At 43.0% G+C, this 13955-nt stretch overlaps 1 protein-coding gene across 1 annotated transcript in view; it reads left to right on the top strand.

The window, feature by feature from the left end:
- Nucleotides 1–13955, top strand: part of notch2 (notch receptor 2) — an 85019-nt gene that overhangs the window by 62887 nt on the left and 8177 nt on the right. Inside the window, exons 20-31 of the mRNA XM_084067460.1 lie at nucleotides 859–1060; nucleotides 1539–1692; nucleotides 3527–3711; nucleotides 4942–5074; nucleotides 5519–5770; nucleotides 6612–6724; nucleotides 7996–8543; nucleotides 9110–9454; nucleotides 10385–10524; nucleotides 11357–11561; nucleotides 12482–12569; nucleotides 12876–13023. Coding sequence (XP_083923586.1) covers nucleotides 859–1060; nucleotides 1539–1692; nucleotides 3527–3711; nucleotides 4942–5074; nucleotides 5519–5770; nucleotides 6612–6724; nucleotides 7996–8543; nucleotides 9110–9454; nucleotides 10385–10524; nucleotides 11357–11561; nucleotides 12482–12569; nucleotides 12876–13023 — 2513 coding nt within the window. The remainder of the gene's footprint in view (nucleotides 1–858; nucleotides 1061–1538; nucleotides 1693–3526; nucleotides 3712–4941; nucleotides 5075–5518; nucleotides 5771–6611; nucleotides 6725–7995; nucleotides 8544–9109; nucleotides 9455–10384; nucleotides 10525–11356; nucleotides 11562–12481; nucleotides 12570–12875; nucleotides 13024–13955) is intronic.

The raw sequence follows: 13955 nt of genomic DNA, 5'->3' as shown, positions 1-13955 counted from the left end.
GGTCTAAAAAATAAAATAATAATAAATTCAACGGAGTGAATGAAATACAATCTAAAAATGATTCAAATAGTACATTTTACCATTTTAATACATTACAAATGCGCACCGAACGTGCACGTTTATGTGCATAAATTACCTCCAGGGTTAGGTGGGGGCTGCAAGTCAATGGCCGCTTTATTTTGGGGTCGTGGGGCTGAAACGTTTGGGAACCCATGCCCTACTTGATCATACGACAGCGTCACTCAAAAAAAGATCCACAAGTGATGCGTTTCGAGCTTGCAGATCTGCTACTTTTGATGCTTTTGAATTTGAATCCTGAAAAGTAACAGTTTTGAACATACGAGGTTTCCACCCGATATTTTTCCTGTAGTCCTGCTTCTTTGCATTGCTTATCAATAGGCTCTATTCACAGCAGCCATATTATCACTTCCTTCACAGATGCTCCCAATGATACTAATGAAGGCTCTGTTCCATTCTGGTCAAACAGAGTCAGGGTGCTGATATTGTGCATTTTGGCCCACTGGAAACACCAGTGGGTCTACAGTTGGGGTCCAGGGACCCTCATGGGCTTCCAAATGGCCCCTTACAGGTGTGTAACTCTGAGAGTGTACGAATGGAACCAAATGGACCCGTAAGGGTCCATTTGGTTCCATTTGTACACTCTCAGAGTTATGGGGGTCGTGGAAACCACTGTGCTACACTAAATGGAACAGAGCCTTCATTAGTATCATTGGTAACACCTGTGAATGTCTTCATAATATGGCCGCTGTGAATAGAGCCAATTGAAACGGAACCACTGCTCTCTCTGTGTCTCTCTCTATTCCTGACCCCTCTATCTCTCTCTTCCTCTCTCTCCAGCTCCTGTCTCAATAATGGAACGTGTATCGATGACATCAACTCATTCTCCTGCCGCTGTCGTCCCGGTTTCTACGGCACCTTCTGTCAGTACGAGCACAACGAGTGTGACTCCCAGCCCTGTAAGAACGGAGGCACCTGTACAGACGGACTGGGAACCTACCGCTGCACCTGTCCCGTGGGATATAATGGACACAATTGCCAGGTACCACTGTGTGCATTTTTTTAACCCATTCAGACCTGGAACGCATTTTTTTTATTGGAGCTAAAAAGCATTATTTTACACTTTGGCTATTCAAAAATAGCAGATATACAAGCTCGTATCGCGGCACCGAGTGCCGCGATACGAGCTTGTAGATCTGCTATTTTTTTTTAATCGAGAAAATTTGTACAAATTCATATTTTTATGTTCTTTTAAAGCAAACATTTTTAACTCAAATATTTGCTTCTGGGGGGTCCCTGGAACAAAATATTTTGAGATGGGGGTCGACGGCCAAATACATATAATTTTGGGGGTCCTTGACATGAAAAGGTTTGAGAACCACTGATATACAAACATAACATTGTACTCGAAGCTTTATCCATGTTATACGTTGGTTATTAAAAAAGAGTTTGAGAAGCACTGTGCTAAGACATGCACGTTTCAACCTTAACCCTCCTCCTCTTCTGCTGTCTCTGTGCAGAACTATGTGAACCTGTGCAGCCAGGTGCGTTGTCGGAACGGAGGCTCCTGCTCTCAGACCGAGACCTCCTGGACCTGCCACTGTCATGTAGGATGGACCGGCCTCTACTGTGACGTCCCCAACATGTCTTGCGAGGACTATGCTGCCAGGAATGGTGAGGATTGATTGATTGATTGTTAACAGTACAGATAGTACAGTCAAACGTTGTGCTAAAACTAAAACAATATTCCCTGTTCAACACAAGGAAATGCATTTACTTTAGGGATTACTCGAAACAATCATTTTTTATTTATGCAAAGTGCATTTGAGTACCCTGAAAAGTGCTCTATAATAAAGATTAGACATACGATTAACATAGTCAAGCACAGTGTTGATTTCTTCGACTAAAACTATGACGAAAATTGTTTGTCAACTATCTTTTTTCACTGACGAAAACTAAATGAAAACTACCGTAAATTTCATTTTTCGACCCTGCGGCTTATATAACGGTGCGGCTTATCTATGGATTTTTATAGCTAACGGCCACTAGGGGACCTCCTAAATCTAGGGATTTTACACCCGCGGCTTATAGTCCAGTGCGGCTTATATATGTACAAATCATTCAATTTAGCTGCTGCGGCTTATATTCAGGTGCGGCTTATAGTGCGAAAATTACGGTAAATAAAAACTAAGCCACGATGACTAAAACTAAGACTAAATATTGCGCTCTGAAAATAGCAGATCTACAAGCTCACAACGCGTCGCGCTGCGACGCGTTGTGAGCTTGTAGATCTACTATTTTCAGCATGCAACCATGTGTAAAATCAGCCATTACGACGCCATCAAGGCACCGGCAGAATACATTTTAGTCGACTAAATCAACTGTATATTCAGTCAACTATTTAGTCGACTAAAACTAAAACATTTCAGATGACTAAAAAAAGTACTAAAACTAAATCAAAATTTGCTGACAAAATCAACACTGGTCAAGCAACTGAATGGAATGAAATAGCATCTGCTCTGTTGTTTTGTGGCACATGGCGCATACAGTCTCTGAAATCTGTTGCAAAAGTTCTGTTATTTTCTTTTTTTTTCAATGTACTCGAGGCAAATTCCATACGGAGAAAAAAAAAACCGAAGGAGGAGTTTCACAAACACATCAGAGATCATGGAGTTCCCCCTAAGACTGAATGAATGGACTTGTGGTTGACTCGCTTACATTCACAGAGCTATGTGGAAATGAGGCGTTAAATGTTACTTACTGATTCCATGCTTGCAGTAGAAGTCTTGGATTGTTGGAACGGATCCCCTTTTCAACATTTGTTTTGACACAACTCCAGCCCTGGTCCCTGGTTTCTATGCAATCTGGTGTGAAATGTGCTGTGCAGGGCATAGTATACCCAACCATGTGGACTTAGGAAAGGATAAATAAAATGACCAAAAAGAGATTCCATCCAATTATCATAGTCTTCTCTTTTGAGAGGCTGAGTTGGCGGTCTGGCAGTCAGACAATATAAAACACAGAAAAGAAAAGAACAAAAGTGTGAACCTTTTAACCCATTTAGGCCTTAGGTTCCGATTCTACATAATGTCTTCTAAATCATAACAGTTTTTTGAAAAAAACGTATCTTACTATGTCAGTGGTTTTCAAACTTTTTAATGTCAAGGACCCCCAAAATGATATGTATTTGGCCGCGGACCCCCATCTCAAAATATTTTGTTCCAGGGACCCCCAGAAGCAAAGATTTGAGTTACAAATGTTCGCTTTAAAAATATATATATTTAAAGATTTGCACAAATTCTCTCTTTTTTTTAAATAGCAGAGCGCTACGAGCTTGTAGATCTGCTATTTTTGAATAGCCAAAAGTGTAAAATAATGCTTTTTACTAGCTCAAATCAAAAAGTGACACAGATGCGTCCCAGGTCTTAATGGGTCTTGGAAAAAGTTTACAAGAACATTCTTGTGTGCGTATTCATTTTACTCCTTTTGATCGTCTGTTCCGCATCAGGTTTGGAGCTGGAGAAGGTGTGTAAGCACGCGGGGCGCTGTGTGAACGTGGACAACTCCCACCAGTGTCAGTGCCAGCCGGGATACACAGGCAGCTACTGCGACGAGAGCGTCGACGAGTGCCAGTCGTACCCCTGCCGGAATGGAGCCACATGCATGGACTACCAGGGAACCTACGAGTGCATAGTAAGGAAGGGAATTCAGTGTGTGTGTTGTTGGGGGGTGGGGGGGAGGGGGGGGGTCTGGTTTGTGTTTCGTTGGCCATGTGAATGTGTTACATTGCTTTCAGTCTCTTCAAGGTTCGGCGCGCTCAACTACAAAGGAACTGCAGTCTTTGAACTTTTGTCAGGAGCTGCAGGTTCCAAGCAACACTTACATCCAGAAACACAACCGCACTCACATTGTCTTCGTCTATTCGCTTTCAGACATTTTGAGTTTGAATGAAGAGGTTTTTTGTGCCACAGTCTATCAGGAGTCTTCAACAGGGGGTCCGGGACCCCTAGGGGGTCCTCAGAGTCACTACAGGGGGTCTGCCAAATCTTTGCGTGATATGGTTTTTCTTTTTACCTTAACCTCTTGAACCCTAGCATCCCGTTTTCTGAGGAGAACTTTAGCCAAAAAATAGCAGATCTACAAGCTCACAACGCCTCGCGCTGCGAGGCGTTGTAAATCGGCAATTTTTGGCAAAGAGGTGTTTGGTGTAGAGGGGCCAAAAGAGCAGACCAAGTGAACAAAAAAAGTTGAATCTTTGAAACACAATTTTATACAATGTAGAGGGGATCCCTGCCTCATCTCTCTCTCAGCTAGGGGGTCCCTGGCCTGAAAACGTTGAAGACCCCTGGTCTACATAGTGAGAACTAATCCCTGACTATCCAGAGACCACATCACCCCAGTCCTCCACTGGCTCCCAGTTAAACAGAGAATAGATTTCAAAATACTGATCACCACCTACAAGGCCCTCAACAACCAAGGCTCCTCACTACTGTACCTATTTGACCTCCTCAAATGCCACGCCCCTTCCCTTTCCCTCAGATCTGGTTGATGCCAACCTCCTGGACATCCCCAAAACAAAGAAAAAACGCACCTGGGGTGACAGACAGGGCTTTCTCAGTTGCAGCCCCTTCCCTTTAGAACTCACTCCCACCTCACATCAAAGCCGCCCCCACCCCTCGCCCTGTTCAAAGCCTCCTTCAAAAACCCACCTTTTCAGACTCGCTTTCCCCAAATCCCCCTTTCTGCCTTTTAATTTAAATGTTTTTTATTTGCTTAGTTTTTAGCCTCTAGTTATTCTCTTAATAAAGTTGTTTATTTTATTTGTTCTGTTGTGTAAAGCGACTTTGAGTACCAAGAAAAGCACTATATAAATTGGATGCATTATTATTATTATTATTAACCCTCCTCATTGTGTCCCTGCAGTGTAAGCCAGGCTTCCAGGGGGTGAACTGTGAGTACGATGTGGATGAATGCCACTCCAACCCCTGCCACCATGGAGGAACCTGCATCAACCTCATCAATCGTTTCACCTGCCTCTGCCCGCCTGGAACACGGGGTAACATCACATAAACCTATGAATACACACACGCGTACACACACACACACACACACACACACACACACACACAGACTAACCTGTGCGCTTCGAGGAGCGAAAACTGCCTAATTTAAACTTAAAAGTTTAATTGTTGGCCAACACTAAAGTAGCGCTTGGTAGAAATGTTGACCAAACTAACAAAATACCTTGGAAGGATTTTCCTCTTCTCCTTAACCTCATGAGGACATTTAGGTAGAAGCACAAGAACACACATACTGAATACATACAAACCCACACACACACACACACACACACACACACACACACACACACACACACACACACACACACACACACACACACACACACACACACACACACACACACACACACACACACACACACACACACACGTGTATCACCCACACGCTGATATTCCTCCTCTCTCCTCTGTGTGCTCAGGGCACCAGTGTGAGGTGAACGTGGACGACTGTGCCCCCAAACCTGGCTCCTGGGGCCCTCGCTGTATGAACGGGGGCCACTGTCTGGACGGGGTGGGCCGTTACACCTGCTCCTGCCCCCCGGGCTTCGCCGGGGAACACTGCGAGGGGGACGTCAACGAGTGCCTGTCCAGGCCGTGCCACTCCCCCGGCAGTCTGGACTGCGTGCAGCTGGCCAACGACTACCAGTGCCGCTGTCGCCTGGGATACACAGGTACAGTACAGTACAGTACAGTACACACTGCACAGTACAGTGGCATTCCAGCACCCTGAACGATGACACAGCTCCCCATCTGGTCGCTCCACATGGTGGAAAACTGCAGACGCAAGACATTTTCCCCCTCTATATTGTGTACAGGGGTTTGGTGTTAATTACATTATTGGTACTCAAACTTTTTCTTGTCAAGGACACCCTAGCCTCGATCTCCAGGCTTTTATTTTCATTCGCGTTTTGCTCAAAAATCAGAGCCTGGACCAGCCTGTTGACGTTCCTGGCATAGGAAGTGCTTCATTTCCCCAACCAACCAGAGTGCAGTGGGCGTCGCTCCAAATGTTGCGACGTCAGGGCTCTCAATGCTGCACATTGGGGGAGGAGATGGGGCGGGGTGGGGGCGGAGAGTAGGTGAACCAATGGGATCTCGCAGAATTTTTCTCCAGAGATTTTAAACCCGCCCCTCTAGACCAGATATTAGACGCGCTAGGGCAGCCTAAGGACACCCCGAAATGATATGTATTTGGCCGCGGACCCCCATCTGAAAATGTTTTGTGCCAAGGACCCCCAGAATAGAAGATTTGTGTTTTCCAAACACGAACAAAAATAGCTGAAGTACAAGCTTCGTGCCGCGCTGCAAGCTTGTAGATCTGCTATATTTGAATAGCCAACCTATAAATGGATGAAGTGGTTAAAATGATTGTGATGCTGTATTAACTACTCTTGCTGGGGACCCCCTGGTACCCTCCCCCCCCCAACCCCAATTTGAGAACCAATTAACTACATGAACCCTAGCGTCCCTATTGTTGTATTAACTGCTTGTCTTTGTCACGCCCCGTGACAGGCCGTCACTGTGAGTCCATGGTGGACCTCTGCCTGTCCAAGCCGTGCCATAATGGCGGCACCTGCTCCATGAACATGAGCTCAATACACGGCTACACCTGCACCTGTCTTCCTGTAAGTTACCTTCTTCATCTGCTATTTAGTCCTCCCTGTCCTCTTTTTTCATTCAACTTTTAACCACTTTAAACCTGCCGTGCCTACTTGGTAATTATGTCATTACAGGCGGAACAAACATTTTCAAAAGTAGCAAAAAGTAGCAGTTCTACTTCATTCCTTCTGACCACCAGAGGGTGGTGTTTTCAATACCTGGATATCATTGGCGCGCATGATGATATCCATGTGTTGAAAACACCGCCCTCTGGCGGTCATCCAGAATTCATAGAACCATGGTTACTTTCGTAACTCTCGTTCCATAAGCTCACAACTTGTCGCAGTACAATGCATTGTGAGCTTGTAGATCTGCTATTTTCACTATTCATTGTATGACAAAATATATATGGCTTAAGGGGTTTACCTTGTTCTGTGAATTTGTCTGTGTAAAACAACACCATACTGACTGAAGCAGGTCATAATGTGTTGAGGAAGTGAAGTGACTCACTGCCTCTTATGTTCTTCTCTGCTCCTTTTGCTGTATAAATATACCCTCCTGTGTATTACATCTTTGTCTCTAAATGCCTGTTTTCACACCACTAACTGAACTACCTTTCTTATTATCACGCTTGCTTCAGAGGGCCACACACCATAGCCCAGGTATGGTAGATATTAATAAGCCATGTTGTGTGTTGGACATAGCTTGATATAGACTAGACTAGCTACAGTAGCTGGTTTTATGATGTGTTGTGTTGTGCCGTGTGAAACTTCACAGACATTTGCAGCAAACTATTTTTCTAAAGCATTAACCCATTAAGACCGGGAACGCAGCTGTGTCATTTTAAGATTTATTTGGCTATTCAAAAATAGCAGATTATACAAGCTCATAGCGTGGCACCGAGTGCCGCGCTATGAGCTTGTATATCTGCTATTTTTGAAAAATCGTGAACTTTTGTGAAAATCTTTGAATATATATATTTTTATATAACATTTGTAAATCAAATCTTTGCATCTGGGGATCTCTGGAACAACATATTTTGAGATATTTTTGTTTTTTTATATTTTTTATATTTTTTATATTTTTTATATTTTTAATATTTTTATATTTTTATATTTTTAATATTTTTTAAATAAGAAAAACTACATTTTAAATAAGAAAAAGGATTTAGAAAACATTTTTAGAATCGGCCTCAGGTCTTAATGGGTTAATGAATAAAAAACAAATTGCTAAACTAAAATTTTCAGCAACACAAATACGTTTCACATTAACAACGATGGCACATATATGTCCACAGGGCTACACCGGCTTCAACTGCGGCGAAATGGAAGGCTACAACTGTGCCAAGCTGCGCTGTCAGAACGGCGGCCACTGCGTGGAGTCGCCCGCCGGCCACCTCCACTGCCAGTGCCAGCCGGGCTTCAGCGGGCCGCACTGCGAGAACGTGCAGAGCTGCCAGGGACGGCCGTGTCAGAACGGAGGGACCTGCTTCATGTCCTCCTCCAGCCCTCAGCTCCAGTACAGCTGCCGCTGCCCCACGCACTTCTCGGGGCGACACTGCGAGCACATGGCGCTGGACCCGACCAGGACGCGCGCCCCGGCCTGCCCCTACCTGGAGTGCGAGCAGAGGTCGGGGGACAAGGTGTGCGACCCGCAGTGCAACAACCACCAGTGCCAGTGGGACGGTGGGGACTGCTCGCTCCACTGGGAACGGCCCTGGGTCAACTGCACGGCCCACGTGCCCTGCTGGGAGCTGTTCAGGAACGGACGCTGCGACAAGGAGTGCGACAACTCCGGCTGCCTCTTTGACAGCTTCGAGTGCCAGGACAGTCAGCAGACCTGCAAGTAAGTGTTGGTTTGACAATTGTACTGAACCGTTTACGATAGGATTGTACTGTAAATCAAGCACAGTGCAGTTGACAGACTATTTACATAAGGGACATAAGCTGCAAAAACACAGAACTTCGAAATGGTGTACTTAGTTTTGATGCTGGACAAAAATAATACATTTTAATCAAAGTCAAAGAGATGCAAGATTCTCTGGCATTAACACTTAGCCTGCCCTAATTATTTCAGATTTTTTGCTGTTTTCTGCCTGAGATTTTTCATTGAAATTAAAAAGTACTCAGGAGCCGAGATACAGAATTTTTAAGTTTTGAGTTAACAAGGAAGTGGATAGGAGTCTAGATCTTCGAAAAATCATATCTCCTTGGTCTTTGGGTCAAATTGAAAAAATTAAAATAAAATGTTTTTTTTTTTTTTTCCCAATTTTTTCAATAGAACGCATTTATGCGATCTTGGCGGCCAAGTGCGCTATTTAATAGATCGCATTTATGCGTAATTGGCAGAAATTGAGTTAAGAAAGAAACACGCCTCATATCCTCCACTCTCTTCTTCTCCTGTGTTCGCAGATATGACAAGTACTGCGCGGACCACTACGGCAACGGCATCTGCGACCAGAGCTGCAACACGGAGGCCTGTGGCTGGGACGGCCTGGACTGCTCGGGGGACACCCCGCCCAGGCTGGTGGACGGCACGCTGGTGATCGTGGTGCTGCTGCAGCCCGAGGAGCTGCTCGGGGACATGAGGAACTTCCTGCGCTCCCTGGGCACCCTGCTCCACACCAACCTGAGGGTGAAGCTGGACAAGGACAAGAGGCCCATGGTGTACCCGTACTACGCCCTGGACGACGACATGACGGGCACGCAGGCGCAGAGAGGCAGGGGCAAACGGGAGCTGGAGAAGGAGGTCATCGGGTAAGCGAGAGAAGGAGATAAGACAAGTCTTAGATTGGGATCCCTGCTTGCTTTCCATTGTAATAATAATAATAATAATAATAAGGTTTATTTATATAGCACCTTTCATGACATAAATGCAGCTCAAAGTGCTTTACAGGGTGAAAGACAGAAAAAAAATGCTTTACAGAAAAACAACACAATTCAATAACAATTCAGAAAGAACAACATTGAAACACTTTAAAACAATGGCATAAAAATAAAGGCAGGGAGATAATAATAATAATAGTAATGGCATTACAATAATGGCCAAAACAAAAGGGCAAACAGTGAAGAAATAAATAACACAGTGATATAGAAAAATATCAGATTGTAGTGTTTTTCCTCTCACTTTGATTACCAAAGACTAATTGATAAAAGCGTGTTCATCACTAAGGAGAAATGTATCCATCATTTACGCCAGTGGTTCCCAAATTGGGGGTCCCCAAAAATTGTGCAACATTGTTTTCTCACCTAACAGTAAACAAACCAACACACAGTATAAGCATGTACAGGGCATCTGCACATTTCTAAAGTGACAATGTTATAACTTTGAAGACCCTTTTAATACCAAATTGGCCAAATTGTCAAATATTACGTTAGAAAGAGGCAAACATTGTGAAAATAGCCGATCTTCAAGCTTACAACGCCTCGCACTGCGCACAAGCTCGTAGTTCGGCTATCTTCACAATATTTATCTGTGGAACCGAGACAAACTAAATGTAATGCCTACAATTCCAAGTGCTTGTCAGGGTGGGGGAGTGGGGGGGCCCAGTTCAAATATGATTATTTTGGGGGGTCGAGGCCTGGAAAAGTTCGGGGACCCTTAATTCACGCCATTTAATTTATTACTGCATGTTATCAGACGACTGAGATTGACGTGTCCTCTCCTTGTGTCTTTGCTCGGTGCAGATCTAAGGTGTATCTGGAGATCGATAACCGTGAATGTGCTCAGAGTTCAGAGTGTCTGTCCAGCGCCGAGCAGGCTGCGTCCTTCATCGCTGCCGAGCACCTCAGGGCCGAGCTGCCCTACCCTGTGGTGTCTGTCAACAGTACGTCCACACCGTCATTCATATCTCTCTATGAAAATAACGAAAAAAATCATATTCAAATGGAAAGGATCCTCTGTGATCGATCATGCTGTATTTAAAACCAGTGGTGTAAAGTAACTAAGTACATATATACTCAAGTAATGTACTTACGTACAATGTTGAGGAACTCTTACTTTACTGGAGTATTTCCAATTTTCTGTACTTTTACTTCTACTCCACTACATCTCAGAGGCAAATATTGTACTTTTACTCCACTACAATTATTTGAAAACTTTAGTTACTAGTTACTCTGGCAGATATAAATTATCACGTTATAAAACATTAACCACTTCAGCCCTATTTTATACGTAGGCTATTTGAAAATAGCAGATCTACAAGCTCACAACGCGTCGCATCGCGACGCGTTGTGAGCTTGTAGATCTGCTGTTTTCAAACATTTTAGTACTTTTACTTTTAGTTACTAGTTAGTAGTTACCGTACTTTGCAGATATAAATGATTACATTATAACACATAAATTAACCACTTTAGCCCTATTCTATACTTAGGCTATTTGAAAATAGCAGATCTACAAGCTCACAACGCGTCGCATCGACGCGTTGTGAGCTTGTAGATCGGCTATTTTCAAACATTTTAGTACTTTTGGTACTTTAAGTGCATTTTGATACCAATACTTTTGTACTTTTACTCAAGTCAATGTTGTATTCCGCACTTTTACTTGTATCGGAGTACTTCTACATTGTAGTATTGATACTTTTACTTAAGTAAAACATTTGAGTGCTTTTTTCCACCACTGTTTAAAACTATCCTCTGCATCCCCCCCCCCCTCTACAGGTGAACCCTCGTCCATGGTGGACAACAACTACTTGCTGTACCTCATTGGCGTGGCGGTGGTGATCATCCTTCTCATCCTGGTGCTGGGCATGCTGGCGGCCAAGAGGAAGCGCAAACTGGGCAAGCTCTGGTTCCCCGACGGCTTCCTGGCCAAGACCGACGACAAGAGGAGAGAGCCCGTGGGACAGGACGACTTTGGAATGAAGTGAGTTAGATGGATGGATGGATGGATGAGGAGTTTCTTTTGCTGTTCATACATAATACATTTATTGTTTAACCCATTGAGACCTGAAGCCGATTCTACATGTCTCCTAAATCTCAACAGTTTTCTGAAAAACGTGCGTTTCTATATCAGTGGTGTTCAATCTTTTTCATGTCAAGGACCCCCAAAATGATATGTATTTGGCCGCGGACCCCCATCAAAATATTTTGTTCCAGGGACCCCCCAGAAGCAAAGATTTGAGTTAAAAATGTTCGCTTTAAAAATATATCTATTCAAAGATTTGCACACATTTTCACGATTTTTCAAAAATAGCAGATCTACAAGCTCGTAGCGCGGCACTCGGTGCCGCGCTATGAGCTTGTATATCTGCTATTTTTGAATAGCCCAAAGTGTAAAATAATGCTTTTTAGCTCAAATCTAAAAATGACACAGTTCCAGGTCTTAATGGGTTAAAATGTAGGGGTCCTTTGATAAAACAATCACGTTGATGTCTATATCTCTATAGGCCTGTCACAATTATTACATAATCGTCTAATCGCAATTATTTTTGCATAATAATCGTCATAATCGTTTCCATGTTGAAAAATGTTCACACATTTTCAAATATTTCTGCTATTTTTACATAATAAAATTATTAAATGTCAATCATTTATTTCTATATATTTAAGTGATTTGTCATATATGCCCTGTGCAATTTTTTATTACGAAGCATAAAAGGCAAACACAAATTATTTGTATTCATGTGTTTCAATGTTCAATGGCCAAACACACAATTAAATCGTTAATCGCTATTATTTGAGTGACAATTAATCGTCAACTTAAATTTGTAATCGTGACAGCCCTATATATATATACAGTATATGCTATAACTTGAAAATTAAGCGCTGACTTTCTTCGCTTAGGAACTTCAAGACCCAGGATGGGGCCATTATTGATGGAGGCCAGAGTCAGAGATGGATGGAGGAGGAGGTTCCACCGAAGAAACCGCGGGTGAGAAGAACAGAACACAATCTTTATTGTCCATCCATGAACGCTTGGCTTTGGGTTGGCTATCTTACATAGGTAGAATAATAAAGGAAGTTTAATAAAAATACACAATACCATACGACCAAGGACAAGAGCATTACTAACCATCCACTTTATATTCTAGGCCATAAATACTGTACAGAAAGTAAAAAGAGTGCAGTTTCTCCTGGAAAATTTGGCAACCTAAAATCTATAAATTCATAAAGTGGACTGGATATTGTAGGTGTTCAATAGTCATGTGTACTAAAGATTATTTAAAACCAATGCCAGATGGAAGACAAGCCTCTGCTACCCATGGATGGAGGAGTAGACCGGAGAGAGTGGACGCTACAACATCACAAGGCCGCCGACATGACCCTCACCCCACCTCAGGCCGACCTGGACTCAGACTGTCTGGATGTCAATGCCAAAGGACCGGGTATGTATGGCTTATTGTTTTTGCTGCTTGGTGAAAAGAAACGATTGGTGACTAGGGATGGAGCTCGAAAACCGGGTCCATTATATACCCGGGCATGAATTTATCGAGACCCGGTTTTCGATAAGCTTTAGCCTTGTCGAGCCTGTTATCGAGTGTAGCGGCCCATGACGTCATGTCTAAACTATCAAAACAAGAGGCAATCAAGAAATAAATCTAATCACCCACGCTGGCACAAACATGTTGGTCTAAAAGTGTATTGATAGCTGCAACTTGTGCCAAACAGCGCTGTCCGTCCCTCAGTCTATCGTTGCCGAAAATGGCAGATCTACAAGCTCACAACGTGGTGCGAACATACGCAGTGTGAGCTTGGAGATCGGCCATGTTTGGTGCGTGACACCGTCGTACGATGAAGTATACATTGCGCTTTTAAAGTGACAGTACACACATTAACCGTTTCTTCAATATTATTTTCCAAAAGTAAAAAGGTCACTTGCCTTCTGTCTGTTAGAAAAGTACTGTATTTGAAGGCCCTGGCAAAATGTAGTGCAAGTGATATATTTTGGTTAAAACAAAGAAAAAAGAATAGAAAAAATACTATGCATTTTTTGTTTATAAAAAGTTGAAGAGACATGGAGATTTTATAGTAATTATTACAGTACTATTCATAATATAAAGCCATTTAACACTTGTTGTTTTAATGATAGGCAAAAATATTTTTTACTTTTGTCATCTTCATTTAATTTTAGATAGTGGTCAGCCACAAACTCACTGTCACAACTGGCCAATAAAAAAAGATACCGGTTCTGTTCAGAATTTTTCGCCTCACGTCTTTTTTCTTAATAATAGAAAAAGATCGATAGTGGGCTCGATAAAAGCTCGGTTCGATAAGCAGGCTCGATAAGGTGCTCATTATCAATAATAATATAATTATC

Source organism: Gymnoscopelus microlampas (genome assembly GCF_963454915.1).
Source record: "Gymnoscopelus microlampas genome assembly, chromosome: 9".
Lineage (NCBI taxonomy): Eukaryota > Metazoa > Chordata > Actinopteri > Myctophiformes > Myctophidae > Gymnoscopelus > Gymnoscopelus microlampas.
Note: the sequence above shows the minus strand (reverse complement) of the source record. Positions and strands in the feature narration are given on the sequence as shown.